The sequence below is a fragment of the Ursus arctos genome, unplaced genomic scaffold, assembly GCF_023065955.2.
Source record: "Ursus arctos isolate Adak ecotype North America unplaced genomic scaffold, UrsArc2.0 scaffold_2, whole genome shotgun sequence".
Classification (NCBI taxonomy): domain Eukaryota; kingdom Metazoa; phylum Chordata; class Mammalia; order Carnivora; family Ursidae; genus Ursus; species Ursus arctos.
This window is the reverse complement of record NW_026622874.1, coordinates 16,572,245-16,592,536: the sequence shown is the minus strand read 5'-3', so window position 1 is coordinate 16,592,536 and position 20,292 is coordinate 16,572,245. Positions and strand designations below refer to the sequence as shown.

Below are 20,292 nucleotides of genomic sequence, written 5' to 3'. Positions count from 1 at the left end.
TTCATTTTTATTGTCCTTTACTCTTAGTGAAGCTATGGTCTACCAACCTAGACAACTCAGTGGCAAGCATTGAGGCGAAGGCTAATGTGTGCTGCGTTAAATTCAGCCCCTCTTCTAGATACCATTTGGCTTTCGGCTGTGCAGGTAAGAAATTAAAGCAGCTTTGTCTTCTTTTGACATTGGTTGAGTATCGACCTAGGATAAGAGACCTTAGTTTAAAACGAATAACTTGCCTTGTAGGCTTAAATTTGTTTTTGTTATTAGACTCTAGGTTAGAAGTATGCAGTGTGCCATCATTACTCATTTATTGCTATGCCTTAATTTCAGTATTCTGTCACCATCTTTAACACATAGAGATGGTTTGTTGATTATTTTTGTTGTTCCTCTAAGTCTTTGCATGCATGAACTAATGCTTATTCATAAACTTTAGGTCATAATGACGTTTAAATGATTAAGCTATATTATATAGACATAGGAATCCATTTTTTATGAAGGAAATCTATTCATTCCTTCAATAATTTAATTTATATATATGTAAATTATATATATAGGGGAAGTGAATAAGACATAAAATCTTGCATCATGGAATATGTAGTAACATAAAAGTTCTCAAAAACACGTTAGCTGTTATCATAGCAAAGAATTTTTTGCTAACATATTTTTCTTAACTAGGGTGACCAAACGTCTGCCTTTGCCAGTTGTGGTTTTTACGTATACTGTCATAATTACTATTAGTGCCTTCTTTCATTCTCAAGTGTTGTGGGTTAGAAGATAAATCATATGGTTGCCCTAGTCCTTTGTCTTCCATATCTGTCCACTCCTCTAATTATTAACTAGAACAGTAAACACCTGTAATTTAACTTCTGCATTAGGAAATCTCTTTGATTCTTTTTTTATTGGTAATCTCAGTTTTTTTAAAGATAAGTTTAGCACCATATAACGAACGCAGAATCGCCCTTAAAAAAGGAAAAGCATAATTTAAATCTTATTTGTTGTTATACCCTTTCCTTATTTCAGCTTATTTATTCACTTATATACTGACATAATTTCATAATTAGTTCGAGTCGGGTGTGGTCTAACATGTATCTGTAGGTAGAATTCTCTGTTAGGATACAGAATTTTTTTTTTCATGATCAAGTGGTATTCTTTTCCATTTGAACCTCCTACTTCCTTATTAAATCCCTTTTCTGTCACTCACTAGGCAAGTTGATTGACTTATCTCCCGAAGTTCTTTATCCTTAAAATAGAGATAGCCCTTTGGGCTTTATGAAGATTATGAAAGGAAAATGTTATTTGTAAAGCTCTTATAATATGGTACTTAATAATTGCTTATTTATTTTCATTATTAATACTTTATCATGCATTTAGTTAAAATAGCTTATTGAGTTTTATTGTTATGTTATATTTTATAAACACACTAACCATTGGCCATCATTTATGAATAGAAGTTATTATCACTATTTAATAGGTACAAATACCAAATATGAACATCTTCAAAATTTTTCCTTCCTGCTAAAGGGAAACCAATATTATTTTATTTTTCATTTTTTTTTCTTTAAAGATTTTGCTTATTTATTTGACAGAGAGAGACAGTGAGAGAGGGAACACAAGCAAGGGGAGTGTGGAAGGGAGAAGCAGGCTTCCCACCGAGCAGGGAGCCTGATGCGGGCTCGATCCCAGGACCCTGGGATCATGACCTGAGCCGAAAGCAGACGCTTAACAACTGAGCCACCCAGGCACCCCTCATTTTTAATTTAATGTAATTTTTAAGTTTATTTACTTAAGTGATCTCTGTACCCAACCTGGGGCTCAGACTCACAACCCTGAGATAAAGAGTTGCATGCTCTTCCGACTGAGGCAGCCAGGTGCCCCTAGGGAAACCTACTTTAAAAAATGCTTTGCTATCTGGCAGGCTGTTTGCCCTTAGTATTTTAAATTTTCATGTATTTCTTACTTAATTTTTGCATTTGCTTTTCCATGTATGCTTTAAGATTTATATTTTTCCAATTCTAGAAAAATTCTTTTGGGATTCTCCTCTGAATTACATTATATTTACTTGTTAATTTTAGAACCACTGGCATTATTAAGATAGTACATCTTCCCACGTAGTTACATGGGGTATTTTTCTGTTTGTTGGGATTATTTTGTATCTTAACAATGAGATTTTATAGTTTACTTCATTTAGGTACAAGGTCTTTCTGGTTAATTTTTTTTTATGTGTAATTTTTTATTCTATTTTTTCTGTTCCTTGTTTTAAGTACTGTTTGCTAAGGGTAAATAAAAATTTTTGATATTTAGGTATAGGTATTGTATCTAGACACCTTATAAATATTTCTTATTAAATCCAGTAGTTTTTTTTTTTTTTAAAGATTTTATTTATTTATTTGACAGAGAGAGAGAGACAGCCAGCGAGAGAGGGAACACAGCAGGGGGAGTGGGAAAGGAAGAAGCAGGCTCCCAGCAGAGAAGCCTGATGTGGGGCTCGATCCCATAACGCCGGGATCACGCCCTGAGCCAAAGGCAGACGCTTAACGACTGAGCCACCTAGGCGCCCCAAAATCTAGTAGTTTTTTAGTAGAGTCTTTGAGTTATCTGTTTATACTTGATAGTGGCCAGTGTGATGTTTGTATTTCTTCTTTTCCAATGATTTATTGCTTTCTTTTCTTACAAGGCAGGGTTATATGTTACTAGTGATAGTTATTTCCTCGTCTGTTTCATTTAGTTGAATGGGCTTCAGTCTTTTACTTTTTAGGGTATCTTTTTTTTTTTTTTTTTGGTGAAGATTTATTTATTTGAGAGAGCAAGAAAGAGTGAGTGTGTGCTCTGGTGGGAGGAGGGGCAGAGGGAGAGAATCTCCAACAGACTCCTCACCGAGTGCAGAGCCCCATGCAAGGCTCGGTCTCATGACCTTGAGCGTGACATCACAACCTGAGCTGAAACCAAAAGTCAGACACTCAGCTGACCGAGCTACTTAGGCACCCCTTAGGATATCTGCTTTTGGAAAGTAGTCTCTATTAAATTCACGTGATTCATTTTACTGTTTCTTAGGAGCAACTTCTGTATTTCATCAAGTGCCTTTTTAAGCCACAGTTTCATATAGTTTAATTCGTTGACATGAATTATGTATATACATTTTCTGATACTGAATTATATTTGTGTTTCTGGAATAAACCTTGCTTGAGCATAATGGGGAGTTCTTTTGATAAATAGCTATACTTATTGCTAGTATTTTTATATATAATCATAAATTTGATCTATAATTTGTTTTTTTAAACCACTTAAGCATTATTTTAGAATTCCTAGTATACAAGTCTTGAACTTGTCTTGTTTAATTTATTCCTGAGTATTTTATTACTTTCATTTTTTTAATTAAAAAAAATTATTTTCCAAGTTTTTATTTGAATTCCAGTTAACATACAGTATTTTATTACTTTGAGATGTGTCGTGAGTGAAATTGTTTTCTTAATTATATTTTTGAATTGTTTGTTGCTGGAGTTCAGAAGTACAATTAATTTTTGTATATTCATCTTGGGTCCTGCAATCTTGCTGGTCTTGTGTATTTTTTCTTCTTATTTTTATTGTTGATTTCGTGGGGTTTTCTACATTTAGGATCAAGTTATCTATGAGTTAAAATAATTTTATTTCTTCCTTTACTATGTTAATGTCTTCTTGCTTACTTGTGTGAGCTGAAAGCCCATGTACAATGTTGAATGGAAGTGCATAAGGGACTTCCATACCTTATGGAGAAAGCATTCAGTCCTTCACTATTAAGTGTGATATTAGCTGTGAGATTTTTGTTGATATCCTTTACCAGGTTGAGTAAATTTTCTTTTCCTAGTTTGCTGAGAGTATTTATTATGAATGAGTATTAGATTTCATCAAATGCTTTTTTGTGTTTATTGAGATAATCTTGTAGTTTATGTCCTTTATTATAATAATATGGGATAGTTTGTTATTGTTGTTGTTTTGAATGTTAAACCAACCTTCCATTGATATAAAATCCTTTTTATATGTTGCAGGATTGAGTTTTTTAATGTTTTAAGTATTTTTGAGTATTTGTAACTTTTCTTATGATGTTTTCTGGCTTTGATAGCAAGGTACTATTGGCCTTATAGAATGAGTTGGGAAGTATTTATTTACTGAATGAGTTTGTAAAGGGTTGGTATTATTTTCTTCTTTAAATTTTTTAAGAAAAAATTTATTTACTTGAGAGAGAGTGAGCAAGAGAGAGAGCATGAGTGAGAAAAGGGGCAGAGGGAGAGGGAGAAGCACACTACCCACTGAGCAGGGAGCCCAGTGGGGAGCTCAATCCCAGGTCCCTGGGATCATGAACCTGGGATCATGATCCAAGCTGAAGGCAGACGCTTAACAGACTGAGCCACCCAGATGCCCCTCTTCTTTAAGTATTTGATGGAGTTTATCAGTGAAACCATCTGGACTTGGACTTCATGAGAATATTTTAAATACCTAAGTTAATTTCTTCTTAAAAGTTTATTCAGATTTTCTATTTCTTCTTGAAATCAGTTTTGGTAGTTACTGGTGTTTCTGGGAATTTGTATGCTTAATTTTTCTAATTTGTTGTAATAAAGTTGTTATAACATTCTCTTACAGTTCTTTTAATTTCTGTAGTGTTAGTAGTAGTGTCCCTTCTTTCATTGCTAACTGGTCTTTTGTGTCTTCTCTGTTTTTTCTTTTTGGTGGGTTTAGTTAAGTGTTTGTCAGTTTCTTCAAGGGATGTGTGTGTATGAGAGGTGCTTCAGAACAGAATACCATGTATTTCCAGTATTCTTTTTTTTTTTTTTTTAAGATTTATTTATTTATTTATTTGACTGAAAGAGACAGCCAGTGAGAGAGGGAACACAAGCAGGGGGAGTGGAAGAGGAAGAAGTAGGCTCCCAGCGGAGCGTGGAGCCCAATGTGGGGCTCGATCCCAGGACCCTGGGATCATGCCCTGAGCCGAAGGCAGACGCTTAACGACTGAGCCACCCAGGTGCCCCTATTTCCAGTGTTCTTAACATTGTTACCCAAACTTACTTGTTGGAAGCGTTAGAGATCCATAGGCTGAGCCTGTTACAATGATTTTTTGCTCACCATAAGTTTCAGTAGACCAAGAGAGCTGTTCTTTCTTTCTCATCCAATCGAGATCAACATATGTTGAGTTCAAGAACGTAATGCCATTGGTTTAATCAAGAGACCAGAAATCTTGTACTGTAACTGATACAAAGCTGGACACTGGACATTGGAATATTACATTAGAAGCCCTCCATATCTTTACAGTGATGCTTGCAACAGAAATACCCAAAGCAGAATGACCACCAAGTTTCTATCTTTCAGATCCTCCATAAGTGCATCCCTGTGCCGGAAACTCATTCACATCTGGAAGCATAACTTCGGGAGGATCTGGGCAAAATAGTTTTTAACTTTCCATCCTCCATAGGCTTAAATAAGGTGGTAGGAATGGATGCCGAGGTCATTGGCCCTATCCAGCACAATGCAATTTCATATGAGTTAAGGACTTACTTTTTCTGGCTTTGAAATAGGTGTTTAGTATCCAAGCAGGCATTAATGAAGCCAGTAGTCCTTACTTTATTCACTGCCTTTAATTGTATCTTTCACTGATTGAAACATGCATTTTATCATAAAAACTTATATTACTTAGAGAACAATGACTTATGTTGTATCATTTTCATTTAGAACTGCAGCATTTCTTAAGAATGTAGACTATTGTCTAAATATTTCTCTTTAAACTGTAAAACATCACTCTTCAACTGTCATTTATTTTACCGCTGAGAGAAGTACAGAGTCACATTCATGAGATTGCTTAATAAATATAATTTGTGATGATGAATTTGACATTAGGAGTGGGCTGTACATTTTTAAACATTGCTTTTGGCGTTACAAGAAAGAGACAGTGAATGAATAAGTAAGCTACCCACCAATTATATTTTGACTCCCTGTTGCAAGGGCACTGTGGGGGCGCCTGGGTGGCACAGTCGTTAAGCGTCTGCCTTCGGCTTAGGTCATGATCTTGGGGTCCTGGGATCGAGCCCCGCATTGGGCTCCCTGCTCAGCAAGGAGCCTGCTTCTCCCTCTGCCTGGTGCTCCCCTTACTTGTGCTATCTGTCAAATAAATAAAATCTTAAAAAAAAAAGAAAACAAGCATGGGGAGGAGCAGAGAGAGAGAGAGAGAGAGGTAAAAGCAGACTGCACTGAGTGTAGAGCCCCATAAGTCCCACAACCCTGAGATCATGACCTGAGCCAAAATCAAGAGTCAGATGCTTAACTGACTGAGCCACCCAGGTGCCCCAACTCAAAAGAATTTTTATAAAACTTCTTCCATAAAGATTTCTTGATTCTGAGTACAGCTATCTGAAGCTATTTTATATATGCATCTTCAACTTTTAAAAATTGATGTAATCATTTAAAATTATGTATATTTAATTGTACAACCAGTACAAGATTATATCCTGTTCTCAGCTTTCATATGTAACATATAAAGCAAAGTTTCCATTCACCAAGCATCATTACACTGCCTCTCCAGAGGCACTATTGTTAATAGTTTTGCAGGTGTCTTTCCACAGATAGATAGATAAAGCATTTCTTGAGGAGGCCAATAAGAATTTTTCTTTATTTAGAATATTTTTTTCTTTAAAAATTAGGTTTGATTCTAAAAGATAGACATCTATGCTATATAAAACATAAGTTCAGAGTATTTTTAGATCTCTGTTCTATTCCTCCCACTCCAATATAGAATTAATTCCTTTCAATTTAAGAAGCTGGTGTTTAGTTTAAGGGGCTATGAAACCTAATTTAATTCATTTTTTTAAGGTTAACATGGAGAAACTTGAGTAAGGTAGATATGTAAGTGCTCGAGATGTCTTCTATTATATTTTCCCATCATATTTAAGTAGTGGGAAAAGTTTTAGGCTTGCTAGGTTTATAAATCTGCCTTATGTTTTATCTTACACAGCAGCTGCCAGTGGAACTGATGTCTTTTCCTTCACATTTAAATAAATTAAATTTCTGAATATTTATTTAATAAATTTGGATTAGTATCATAACATTCATGAATATTATCTGTTGCATAGTTAATAGGGGGGAAATGAACATTAAGAACATTTTATTTTCAAGTTTCCAAGTAACTTGAGTGAACTCAAATGGAAGTGACATGCATAAAGCCAATACTATTCAAGAAACAATGTGTTGTATTACTTTGTCATACAATTTACTTTTGGGAATGCTGAAATCTAAAAACAACTTTATGCACCTAGTGGATCTGTTTATGTGTCTTGCCTTCCAGCCTGCAAGTAGCACTGTAGCTACAAGGTATTTTTAAAAACGGACTTTACAAGAAATTTTGTATTTATGTTAAATGCAGAGTTATTTATTTATTTATTTAGATTTTATTTTTAAGTAATCTCTACACCCAACGTGGGGCTTGAACTCACAACCCCAAGACCAAGAGTTGTATGCTTCTCCAGCTGAGCCAGCTTTGTGCCCCTAAATGCAGAGATATTTAAAGTTAGGCATCTTTTCAGCTGTTACTAATTTAATAGATGTAATCATCATTCATTTTTTGAAACTAATATTGAGTAAGCACTAAAACACTTGGGAAGTATGAAATATATGATTTCTCAGGAAGCCAATAAAATAATAGAACCAAAGTACAAAATCCAAACTTATTGTGGTGTGGGGGGAATGAGTAGAGTATTTGGTTAATCCAGAAGAACAGGAGAGGAAAGAGGAAAATAGCATAAAATGTTTGGAGTAATTAAAAAACAGAAAATAAGCTGATGGTAATTCAAATATATCTAATTATAGTAAATGGAAATGGCTTTTTCACTCCAAGTTTAAAAGGCTGGGATTAACAGTTAAAATGTTTCAAATGTTAAAATGTTTCAAATGTAATAATATACTTTTTACAGAAAACACATCAGAAATAAGGTTCAGGAATGGTAAATAAAAGCAGTTTTATTTTGGCATGGGATTGATAGACTGGTGGAATAGAACCAGCAACAGGCTCATGGATGTATCACCATTTGATACTGGCAAAGATGGTTGTTTGGAAAATACAGAATTTTCATACAGTTGTTTTGGAAATTTTAGCTCCGCCCCATGCAATATACAAATCAGTTGATCAAATGACCTAAATGTGAATAGCAAGACTCCAAAAGTATTTAGAAGGTAATATGAGAGAATATTTTCATGCTTTTGTGGTAGGAAAGGCTTTAAGATACAAAAGTATATGAACACTACTTCACAAACTTTTGATGTATTATAGTGGCTAACTGAACATTAAAAAAAAGATGCAAAAGTATAAACCATAAATGAAAGATGGATAAGTTTGTCTACAATAAAATGAAAACTTCTTGATCAAATAATACCTGAAAAATAACTTTTAAGAAGTCGTTAATTGGGGGAAGATATTTAGAATACCTATATGTGACAAAGTATTGATATTCAGATTTCGTGAACTCTTTCAAATAAACAAGAAAATGATGATTATACCCTACAGCCTTGATACCCAAATTATAGTCTGCACAGCAGTCAGCATCCTGATCACTTAGGAGCTGATAGGAAGTCTACTGAATCAGAATTTCTGAAGGTGGATCCCAGGAACCTTTTTTCTTTTTAAGAGGCTCTCCAGATGATTCTTTTTTTTTTTTTTTTTTTTTTTTATTAATAATGATTTTTTATTATATTATGTTAGTCACCATACAGTACATCCCCGGTTTTCGATGTAAGGCTCGATGATTCATTAGTTGTGTATAACACCCAGTGCACCATGCAATATGTGCCCTCCTTACTACCCATCACCGGTCTATCCCATTCCCCCACCCCCCTCCCCTCTGTAGCCCTCAGTTTGTTTCTCATAGTCCATAGTCTCTCATGTTTCATTCCCCCTTCTGATTACCCCCCCTTTCTTTATCCCTTTCTTCCCCTACTGATCATTCTAGTTCTTATGTTCCATAGATGAGAGAAATCATATGATAGTTGTCTTTCTCTGCTTGACTTATTTCACTAAGCATTATCTCCTCCAGTGCCGTCCATGTTGTAGCAAATGTTGAGAACTCATTCTTTCTGATTGCTGAGTAATATTCCATTGTATATATGGACCACAACTTCTTAATCCAGTCATCTGTTGAAGGGCATCTCGGCTCCTTCCACGATTTAGCTATTGTGGACATTGCTGCTATGAACATTGGGGTGCATATGGCCCTTCTCTTCACTACGTCTGTATCTTTGGGGTAAACACCCAGTAGTGCAATGGCTGGATCATAGGGTAGCTCAATTTTTAACTTTTTAAGGGACCTCCACACGGTTTTCCAGAGTGGCTGTACCAACTTGCATTCCCACCAACAATGTAGGAGGGATCCCCTTTCTCCACATCCTCTCCAACAATTGTTGTTTCTTGCCTTGTCTATTTTTGCCATTCTAACTGGCGTAAGGTGGTATCTCAGTGTGGTTTTGATTTGAATTTCCTTGATGGCTAATGATTTTGAACATTTTTTCATGTGTCTGTTAGCCATTTGTATGTCTTCATTGGAAAAGTGTCTGTTCATATCTTCTGCCCATTTTTTGATTTGTTTATTTGTTTCTCGTGTATTGAGTTTGAGAAGTTCTTTGTAGATCTTGGATACCAGTCCTTTATCTGTAGTGTCATTTGCAAATATATTCTCCCATTCCGTGGGCTGCCTCTTAGTTTTTCTGACTGTTTCCTTGGATGTGCAGAAACTTTTAATCTTGATGAAGTCCCATAAATTCATTTTATCTTTTGTTTCTTTTGCCTTTGGGGATGTGTCATGAAAAAGGTTGCTTAGGCTGATGTCGTAGAGGTTGCTGCCTATGTTCTCCTCTAGAATTTTGATGGATTCCTGTCTCACATCGAGGTCTTTCATCCATTTGGAGTTTATTTTTGTGTATGGTGTGAGATAGTGGTCAAGTTTCATTCTTTTGCACGTAGCTGTCCAATTTTCCCAGCACCATTTATTGAAGAGACTGTCTTTTTCCCACCGGATGTTTTTTCCTGCTTTATCAAATATTAGTTGCCCAAAGAGCTGAGGGTCCATTTCTGGGCTCTCTATTCTGTTCCATTGGTCTATGTGTCTGTTTTTGTGCCAGTACCATGCTGTCTTTGTGATCACAGCTTTGTAGTACAGCTCGAAATCCGGCATTGTGATGCCCCCAGCTTTGTTTTTCCTTTTCAACAGTTCCTTGGAGATTCGGGGTCTTTTCTGGTTCCATACAAATTTAAGGACTATTTGTTCCAGTTCTTTGAAAAACGTTCTCGGTATTTTGATCGGGATAGCATTGAAAGTGTAGATTGATCTGGGTAGCATGGACATTTTAACTATGTTAATTCTTCCGATCCATGAGCATGGAATATCTTTCCATCTTTTTATGTCTTCCTCAATGTCTTTTAAGAGTGATTTATAGTTTCTAGAATAAAGGTCCTTTACGTCTCTGGTTAAGTTAATTCCAAGGTAACGTATGGTTTTTGGTGCTATTGTAAATGGGATGGATTCCCTGATTTCTCTTTCTTCGTTCTCGTTATTCGTGTACAGAAATGCAACTGATTTCTGAGCATTGATTTTGTATCCCGCCACGTTACTGAATTGCTCTATAACTTCTAATAGTTTGGGAGTGGCTTCTTTTGGGTTTTCCATATAGAGTATCATGTCGTCTGCGAAGAGAGACATTTTGACTTCTTCTTTGCCGATTTGAATACCTTTGATCCCTTTTTGTTGTCTGATTGCTGTTGCAAGGACTTCTAGTACTATGTTGAATAATAGTGGCGAGAGTGGGCATCCTTGTCGTGTTCCTGATCTTAAGGGAAAGGCTTCCAGCTTTTCCCCATTGAGAATAATATTTGCAGTAGGCTTTTCATAGATGGCTTTTATGAGATTGAGAAATGTACCTTCTATTCCTACACTCTGAAGGGTTTTAATCAGGAAAGGATGCTGTATTTTGTCAAATGCTTTTTCGGCATCGATTGAGAGGATCATATGGTTCTTGAGTCTTTTCTTGTTGATATGATGTATCACGCTGATTGATTTGCGAATATTGAACCACGCTTGCATCCCAGGTATGAATCCCACTTGATCGTGGTGGATAATCCTTTTAATGAACTGTTAGATTCTATTAGCAAGTATCTTGTTGAGGATTTTGGCGTCCATATTCATTAGGGAAATCGGTCTGTAATTCTCCTTTTTGAGGGGGTCTTTGCCTGGTTTTCTCCAGATGATTCTTAATGCACTCTAAAGTTCGAGGATCGCTGCTCTAGAAAAATACATATTTAAATAATGTTTGTAATAGCATTGTTTGTACATTCATACTGTGAAGCATTCAGCAGTGAGAATAAATGAACTGCAGCTCCATGAATCCATATGGATGAATAATAAGCATAAATGTTGAATGAAAGGAAATCACAGAAGAATGTACGGTGTAATTCTACTTACAAACCTGCAAAACAGACTGTTGTTTAGGAATATATTCATTGACCATGCAGATATGTAATTCAACCATAAAGAAGAGAAAGGGGAATAATTATTATATCTTTATAGTGCTTACTGGTCAGATTGAGAAAAAATGTGTCATACAAGCTTTTAAGGTTTAGGAATATTGTATTTGTAGTTACTGTAGTAATGTGGACTTTGAAACTTCACATAACTTGTATGGACTCTTCTGTATGCAGGCTATTTTTCCAAGTCACAGAGTTTTTTTAAAAGTTGGAAAAAATGTAAACTAATTTAAACAGATGCTAAAAATTTAGTATATAGACATTTATAGAAAATGCCATTAAACAGTTTCTTTCTCTTGGTGACTTTTAAGATATTTTCATGGAAACTTCTTCTTTTTTTTTTTTTTTTTAAAGATTTTATTTACTTATTTGACAGAGATAGAGACAGCCAGTGAGAGAGGGAACACAAGCAGGGGGAGTGGGAGAGGAAGAAGCAGGCTCTTAGCGGAAGAGCCTGATGTGGGGCTCAATCCCATAATGCCGGGATCACGCCCTGAGCCGAAGACAGACGCTTAACCGCTGTGCCACCCAGGCGCCCCTTTTTTGAGTTTAAAAAAAAAACTTTTTGTTTGACAGAGTGAGAGAGCACAAGCAGTGGGAGGGGCACAGGGAGAGGGAGATGCAGGCTCCTCGCCAAGCAGGGAGCCCAGTGTGGGGTTCGATCCAAGACCCTGGGATCATGACTTGAGTGGAAGGCAGACGCTTAACTGACTGAGCCACCCAGGCGCCCCTTCTCTGGAAACTTCTTAACGTTGACTGATGTTTTGGCAGTTGTAAGTGATCAGATACGGTAGCCTCTCTCAAGTTTTTCTTTGTGAAATATTGAGACTTCATCAAAACTATTCAATTTTTGTTGTTTCCATTCCCAGTGGTTCACTAAGGTTTCAGGTTCAGCTATATCATTTATTATTTTTTTGTAAGCACCTACAGTTAGGATGAGTTGTGTTTAAGGAAATGGTTAGAATAAGTCCAGTGCCAGAGTAAAGCAAGACTGTCGTTGTTTATTCAAATATTTACTCAATAGGGGAAGACTGGTTTTATACCCTAATGTGTGATTTAATGAAAATTCCAGAAAATGTGTTTTTCCTCATTGAAGTTTTAAAAAATTGACTTCTATGTGTGGCTTACTGTTGTAGATTATTGAAAATCCATCATATGAAATACTTTAAATATTTTGAAAAACCCGTGATAGAAAATCAAAACCATTTTTCTGAATTAAAACACTTATTTGGTATTTTCACATTCTGTTTGCAAGCTTAGATTTCTTTTTATATACTGAACACAGTAGAGTGATGAATCATATAAGTTACAGATTATGTCTTTATTGAGAGAATTAGAATGAAGATGGAAGAAGTTGCTGTGTATTATAAAGTGCTACTGCAGAAAATATAAAATTTAGCCAATAGTATCTGAGTTACAGACATTCATTAGATACTGTGGTTAAAATATTTTCTTAAGGGGCTTAATTGAATTGTGACCAGTCTCCCTCCACCGCTTGTGATCCTAGGTTAAGATAGAGTATATAGATTGCCATGTCAGTAATATAAACCAGGAGCTTGAAAGCCTATCTAAGCCAGCTTTCTTTCCATTTAGTGATTGTTATCTCAACTTTTTGTTACCTTCTAATGCATACATACAAGGCTTACAACTGTTAACATTTTAAGAATCACTTCTTCATCTACTAATGGCTCTGAATTAATCTTAAGGTATATAAACCACATTTTAGAATCTACTAATTTTAACAACAGAGCCAATTTAGTCTCTTTTACTTAATATTAAGCTATTGTAAGATGCTGAAAGATTTGTTTTAGATTTTAATATTGATAGTAAGTTTAATTAATGATCTCAATTCTTCACCCCTTCCTGTATCTATGTGCTTTGCCATAAAACAGTGTTTTCCCACAGTGGGAAACAACCCCACTCTTGACTCTGTTTGACTTGTGACTTGGTTTGGCCCAAGTGATGTTAAGTTGACATTGACTAGATGTTTGAAATTTGCTGGCACAATTGAGCTTTCTTGCTCTTGCCCCTGTGCTATCACCATGAGGAGAACATGCTCAAGCTAGCTGCTGGTCCAGGGGAAGGAAGAAAGACACTCAGAGCAGTACCTATTTACCCTAGCCAAATCATTCAACCTCCAGACACAGCAAGCTGTACTGAAATCGGCCAACCCTAAGCTCTTCCTCATTCTTTGAGGATAAATGAAGCTTCTGTGCTACTAAATTTTGGAATAGTTTCTTATACAGCAGTTCTCTGGTGGCAGTGGCTGATAATACAGTGTTCTATGAAATTGTATGGTATCAAATGAATAAAGGCCGTTTCCCTACATAATTATCAAGGCTCTAACTAATCATTTTCTGTCTATAAAAAATCATTACATATAGATTAGCAGTGTACATACAGCCGACTGTATCACCTTCAATGGCTTCCACTTGTCTGAAAGCACAGAAAAAAATCTACATAAAATTACTCTAGTACCATTACACACGTGCTTTAAAAAATCTTCATGTATAGAAAGACACACATAATGCTTGGCATGTAATGTAAAGCAAAAGTCTTTAAACTGAAGTAAGAACATCCTGATGGAACACTAAAAGTATTGCAACTGTGTGTAGAAACTTAAATCCAGTTCTAGATCCCGGAATTTCATGTGGCAGTTATATCATTGATACTTGAGGTGTCATGCCTGTTCTCCTTTCGACTTCAACTTTTACAGTAGCTTTTTTCCAAAAGAAAAGCATATCTCACATCATCGTGAATCTTAATATGGTACATTGTTCCAGCCTGTAAAAACCTCAGGATTATCAAACTAAGGGTTATCCTAAATTTTGTTACTAGAGTAACTTCCTATCATTCTTTGTCTTATAGATATTTTTATTAAGAGTGAAACATGGCACTAGAGAAAGTATATTTTATACCACGTTATAGTGCTTTTACTTTAGATATTGGTTGAGTGAAATAATGGAAGTGGTGCAGTTTTTTCTTTAAAGAATTTCTTCTGATTATTGTCAAAAAAAAAAAGAGTATGCATTGTTCCTTATTCTCAAGTCCCATTGGTGGAAGCAAAGCAAAGAGTCTGTTAGCACTAAGTGTTGAATGTGGATCTTCTTATTTCATTTGGTAATAAACTTTGCCCCCATTTATCTGTTATAGAATCAGAATTTATAGGGATGCATATTAACACTTTAATTTGAATTCAGAAAGATAATCTGACAGAATAAATCTTCTTAATACATACATTGAACTAAACCTGCACTGTCAGTTTTTGACAAAAAATATATTTAAAACAAAATAGCACAAAAGCAAAAGTAAAATAATGCATTCAAAACACTTCGTTAGCTAAATTTTTTAAAAATTACAGTATTGGGGGTTTTTGCAACCTTTCTGAGAATGTGTTAATAATAGGTATAATCAGTACTGATTCACACTCCAGTATCTACAGTATGAAAACCCAGAAAGCTTTGAATACCAGAAATTCATTGCTCATTTGATGACATCAGATCTAAAGTACATACATAAAGGTAGATATATCCTACTTAGTGTAATTGTTCATAAGCCTCCCAACAGAAATATTAATGCATTTGCTTACAGGCTGCTGACATAAACCTTAAGGGGAGTTTTGCATAATATGAAGCATATTTCCTGTCAAAATTGGGAAAATTCAGAATTGTGAAACGTATGTTTTCTAAGTTCTTGGCATAAAGGATTGTGGCCCTGTATATTTTATTTGATGTTGGTAAAACCATTTTAGTACTTCGCACGAACTGTTACTCTTCAGTTACTCTTAAGTATTAAGTAACAGATACATGGTTCCAAATCTTTGCACTCAGTAAAATTAAAGGATGGTCCAATCAAAATGACAGATCATTAAAAGAATTATTTTGATGATAGATTACTATATGATTTTTATCATAAACTTGGGATTTAAAACATTGAGAAAACTTATATCTATAACTATATCTGTAGAAATAAATGAACAATAGGAATAGAATTAATGCTGAACAATAAGAATAGAATCCTAAGAGTATATAATATTTATTTACAGTTCCCAGAACAAAATGGGAACAGAGGGCACAAGGAGAGGGGATGCCATATCCATCTTGTGAAGATACACATTTTCAACAAATTACTACTTTCGTTTAATAGTTATCAAAATGTGTTGTATTTTTTATCAGTTGTGTACACTAATTTTAATGATGATTCATTTGGAAAGAATTTCATTACAATTACAGTATTTTGTTCAAAGAAATGAAATTTATCTATATCTATATATATATATAAATACACACCTATTTTTTTTCAGAGAAGAGAATAAGACAGTATAAAAAGACAGCATGAAATCAGGTGGATAAATGTTATTTTTCAAGGAGAATGTGAATATAAATTTGAGGAAAAGATTATGTAGAAGTTTTCCATTATTAAAAAGTAACTTATTCGGGTATTTTTTTTTTTTAAGGATGATGTTGAACATCAGATCTCTGTAGTGTTTAGATGCCATTAGATACACTGAATTCATATTTTAAAACGTCAGTATGTAATTTTGGTACAAATGACAACTTGCAAATATTTATGTGATGAGAATTTTTAGACACTGGCTTTAAAAATTTATGAGGCAGTAGCCTTTCAGTATTCTTTTAAGCAGAAAAGTAGAAGGCTTTGAATCTACCTGATTAATTAGTTGGGGCAAGATGAGAGTGGGGATAGATGGTTGAGAGTCAGTGAATGGCTATTACTGGTCAAAAATTAGGTTTCAGCTAAATGCTTTAATTAGTGGATTAGTTTTCAAATAAGTTATTGTACAGTGTTCAATGAAAAAATATTTTTGGTTAGAAAGAAATAAAATATTTTTATGACATAAAGCGAGGAGTTTTGCTAAGATGTGGGATTTTTTTCATAAATTCATAGATGAATCTGAAAACCTAGATTCTTCTATTACAGAACCATCCGTGGGTATAGAAAGAAGTTGGGCATCTCAGAAAATTTTTGCGTGTAGACACTTGTTCATGCTCTGTCTCTCTCTAGTGCTCTCTTTTTCTCCTCCAAATCCTTTCCCTTCCTTTTGTTTCTCTTCCCTCCCTCCTTTTTCTTCTCCCTTCCCCTCCTCCTCCCTTCTCTTTCTCGCTTTCTTGCCATTTCTACTTTCCTTCACCCTTCCTTATCTCCCTCCTTCACTTCTGTCAGTCCCCGTCTTTCTCTGTCTCCTCCCCTTCTTCCTCTTCCTTTCCTTTCTATTTTTCGCTAGTTCTGCCTGCCACTCACCCCTTAGCAGACACTTTCAACCCCATGTTTGGGTCTCTTCCCCACAGTTTACACATCTATTTCCTGATTTCTTTTCCTCACCACCAGTTCACTCATTAGTTCTTGCTAAGTCTCCCTGTCAGTTTTTTACCATGCCAGAAAACTGGGTAAATGCCTTTTTCAGATTCCTGATCCAATAAAAAATATCTGAGATTTTGCTGACAAAATATTGTTATTTACTTTCCATCAACTTAGAATTGATTGCTTTGTATTTATTCTTTTCCCCATTTTGTCAGGCTTTATTTCTAACATAGTGATACTGATGTCAGTGTGACAGCCAACTGATTGTGAGACCAAGTTTGCCAGTATATGTATTAAGATTTTCTAGTCAGGATGCTTAAAAAATGCTACTACAGTGCGAACAAGGAAAGATGGATCTGTTCCTATTATAGGCTGATATGAATGAAAAGGAACACTGCACCAGGCAGAATCAATGTAGTTTTTTTGTAAGAATACAGGAATTTAGAATGTGTTTCATAGATGTGATAAAAAAATATTGTCAAAAGATAGGCACATTGGGAGTTCTGCTTCTGCTTTGTGTGTAGAAAACCACCAGAAAATGTTTCTCTCATCTTAAAAACAGAAAAAGCTGTATGAGCTACAAAATTATAACTTTTCTTGACCCCTGTCAGAGAGCTGAGGTCACAAGGCATGGGAACTGAATTCCAAGGAATGACAAGCCCCTCCAAGGAAGGATGGGACACATGAACTAGTCACCATTTGCAGACCACAAGAGGAAGAAGTAGCCACCATAGAAGCTGGTAAGAAGAAATGAGCTAAAATTTTAATGCATTCTTAAAGGCCAAGTATGGGTTGGCATATCTGTATGCCCGAAATACAAGGGGAGTGCACGCTTAACTCATATGCTCTTCTCCATCTCCCTCTACTGGCTGCTAACAAGAATGAATGGGTCAGGGCAGTAGCCTACATCAGGCACGCAGGAGTTCACAAAGTAATCAGTCCCTACTGAAAGACCAGCACAAAACCTCATCGTTTCTCTGGATCCTCTTCTCATACGGAGCAGAAACTTTAAGCTGTTGGAAGAGGAGCAAGAGAGCTTCTTCGGCCCAGGATCCTGCATCAGTATAAAGCAGAGATCTACTACCACTGATGAAGTGGCATGAAACCCTCTCTTGCCTGAAACGTGCATCAGATGCTATGTAGAATTTGTCTGCCATGATGGTGAGGGGTTGGAATGCTAAGAAGACCCCCATACTGGAAGCTCAGGCATATGAATCCTTCCTAAGACTCATGATGGACCAGAAGAACTGAAATCCTCTGTTCCAAACAGAATCCTTGTACAAAAAACAAAACTAAACCAAACCAAACCAAAACCAAACCAAACAACAACAACCCCCCTCTCCCCCAAAAAAACACAACAAAAAACAGAACAAGTAAGAGCCATCTACCACTGAGGGAGGGACAGTAGCATGGAGAAGGACCCTATCTTTGGCTCAAATGCAGGCACTAGTAAAAAGGTAAGAGAAGAACAGGAATACAGAGAAAAGTTTCTGTTGACCAGACCATACTAAGTAAAAGGTGATGATTGCTCATGGCTGGAAAGATTTGAAGACTGTGGTACACTTAATGGTGAGTTTAACAACTAAAACTGAAATTCAGTTTGAACATTGGCTGGATTGATTGATCCCCTCACATGAATGGCCTGACAGAAAAAGAGGTGTACTTATTTCCAAGCAGAAATACCATTTGCTTCACTATCTACTGTTCAGTACACGATCACTTATGTTTAATAAAAAAGTATGTGACTACAAATAAGTAAGAATAAGCATTCCATTACAGAGACTCAAATCAGTAGATTTATAGGTGACCCGGATGTTACGGTATTAGACAAATTTTAAAATAATTGTTTATCATGTTAAAGGATATGGTGGGAAAGGCAGACAACATGCCTGAAAAGATGAAGAGTTTCAGTTGAGAGATGGAAAGTATTTTTAAAAAGTGAAATGGAAATACGAAAAATACAAATCTTGATATCAACAATGAAGAATTTTTTGATGTGCTCATTAGCAAATTAGATATAATCTAAGAAAAACAATTAATTTTGAAGGTAGGTCAATAAAAATTATCTAAAATGAAACATTAAGAGAGTGGGAGGGAAAAACAGATCACAGTAGCCAAGATTTGTTGGATAATATTAAACACACTTGTAATTGGCCTTGTGGAAGTAGGAGATAAAAGGACAGAAGAAATACTTGAAGAGATAAAGACCAAAAACTTCCCAAGACTGATAAGAGTTAACAAATCACAGATACCAGAAGCTCACAGAACCTCAAACAGGATAAGATCAAAAGCAGACCAAAAATACCTAATTATATCATAGGCAAATACTGAAAACAAAATGAAATCTTGAAGGCAAGTGAAAGAAATTATGGAAAGTGGAAGATAAAAATTATAGCAGAATTCTTATAAACTATACAGGCCAAAAATCAGTGGAGCCATTGACACATTTAAAATGCCAAAAGAAATTTAACCCGAAGTTCTAATTCAGCCAAAGAATCTTTCACAAATGAAGACAAAAATTTTTTTCAAACAACCAAAAATTGTGTTTAACTCAGATTGATATAAGATATTAACCCTACTTGCATGTGCTGATAGACGGACAGATGGTTAGGTGGCTGATGGTTCAGTGGATACAGAAAGATGGATTTGCACAATGGATGGATCTAAATTGCAGAAAATAAAAACAAAACTAGCTGCTTGATTTTGTATAACTCTGGAAAACTGGATTCCGCATAGAAGCTTGCTAGAAGACACTTAGGGAACGTCAGTATTCGAAGCTGGGGTGGTATGAAACATCTGTGAGACCAGCAGTTAAGTGATACTTAGTACATTTTGGATCCCTAGAATGCTGTGATACTGATCAGCATAAGCACACATACTCAGTGGACTTTGTACTCTCCACTTGAACTATAGATCTACTTATACAATCTGAAATATGTATCTAGAGGTTTCTCAGAGGAAAGTAACTACTGATTAGAGGAGCCTGACCTTGTAATCATTCTAAAAAAAACTTTTTTTCTCTGTCACATTTATCATGGTACCTGTAATCTTTTCATTAGAATTATAGCATTCATTTATTAACTTCACAAACACTTATTTAAAAAATACATTTATTACTGTGCATACGAAAATAAACATCCTCCTTCCTTTCCAGGATGTCACAGTTAGATAAAATGGACAAGCAAATAAATTATAATACATTGTGAAAAATAACATTAGAGCAGTGTTTTTTAAAATCTGAGAAACTGAAAAATTATTTGTGTCTGGATACTATCATAAACCTACCAAATTATAACCTTCAGAGAGGAGACCAAGCATTTGTGTTTTGAAATTATTCCTCAGCAATTTCATGTCTGTCCCACTCCCTTACCCTGGGACTATAGTAACTATACTAAAGATGTGTTACAAGTTCCTGAATTGGTGGAAAAAGAATTTGGGAATGTAGATGTAGG

The 20,292-nt window shown here is 35.4% G+C and overlaps 1 protein-coding gene across 11 annotated transcripts in view; it reads left to right on the top strand.

The window, feature by feature from the left end:
• COP1 (COP1 E3 ubiquitin ligase) overlaps positions 1 to 20,292 on the top strand; it is a 241,666-nt gene that overhangs the window by 150,336 nt on the left and 71,038 nt on the right. For 9 of the 11 annotated variants that reach the window (XM_026509296.4, XM_026509295.4, XM_026509294.4 and 6 more), the window contains one exon: positions 28 to 144. The exons of the other annotated variants lie outside the window; for them this stretch is intronic. In XM_026509296.4, coding sequence (XP_026365081.1) covers positions 28 to 144 — 117 coding nt within the window. The remainder of the gene's footprint in view (positions 1 to 27; positions 145 to 20,292) is intronic. 11 annotated transcript variants of the gene reach the window in all.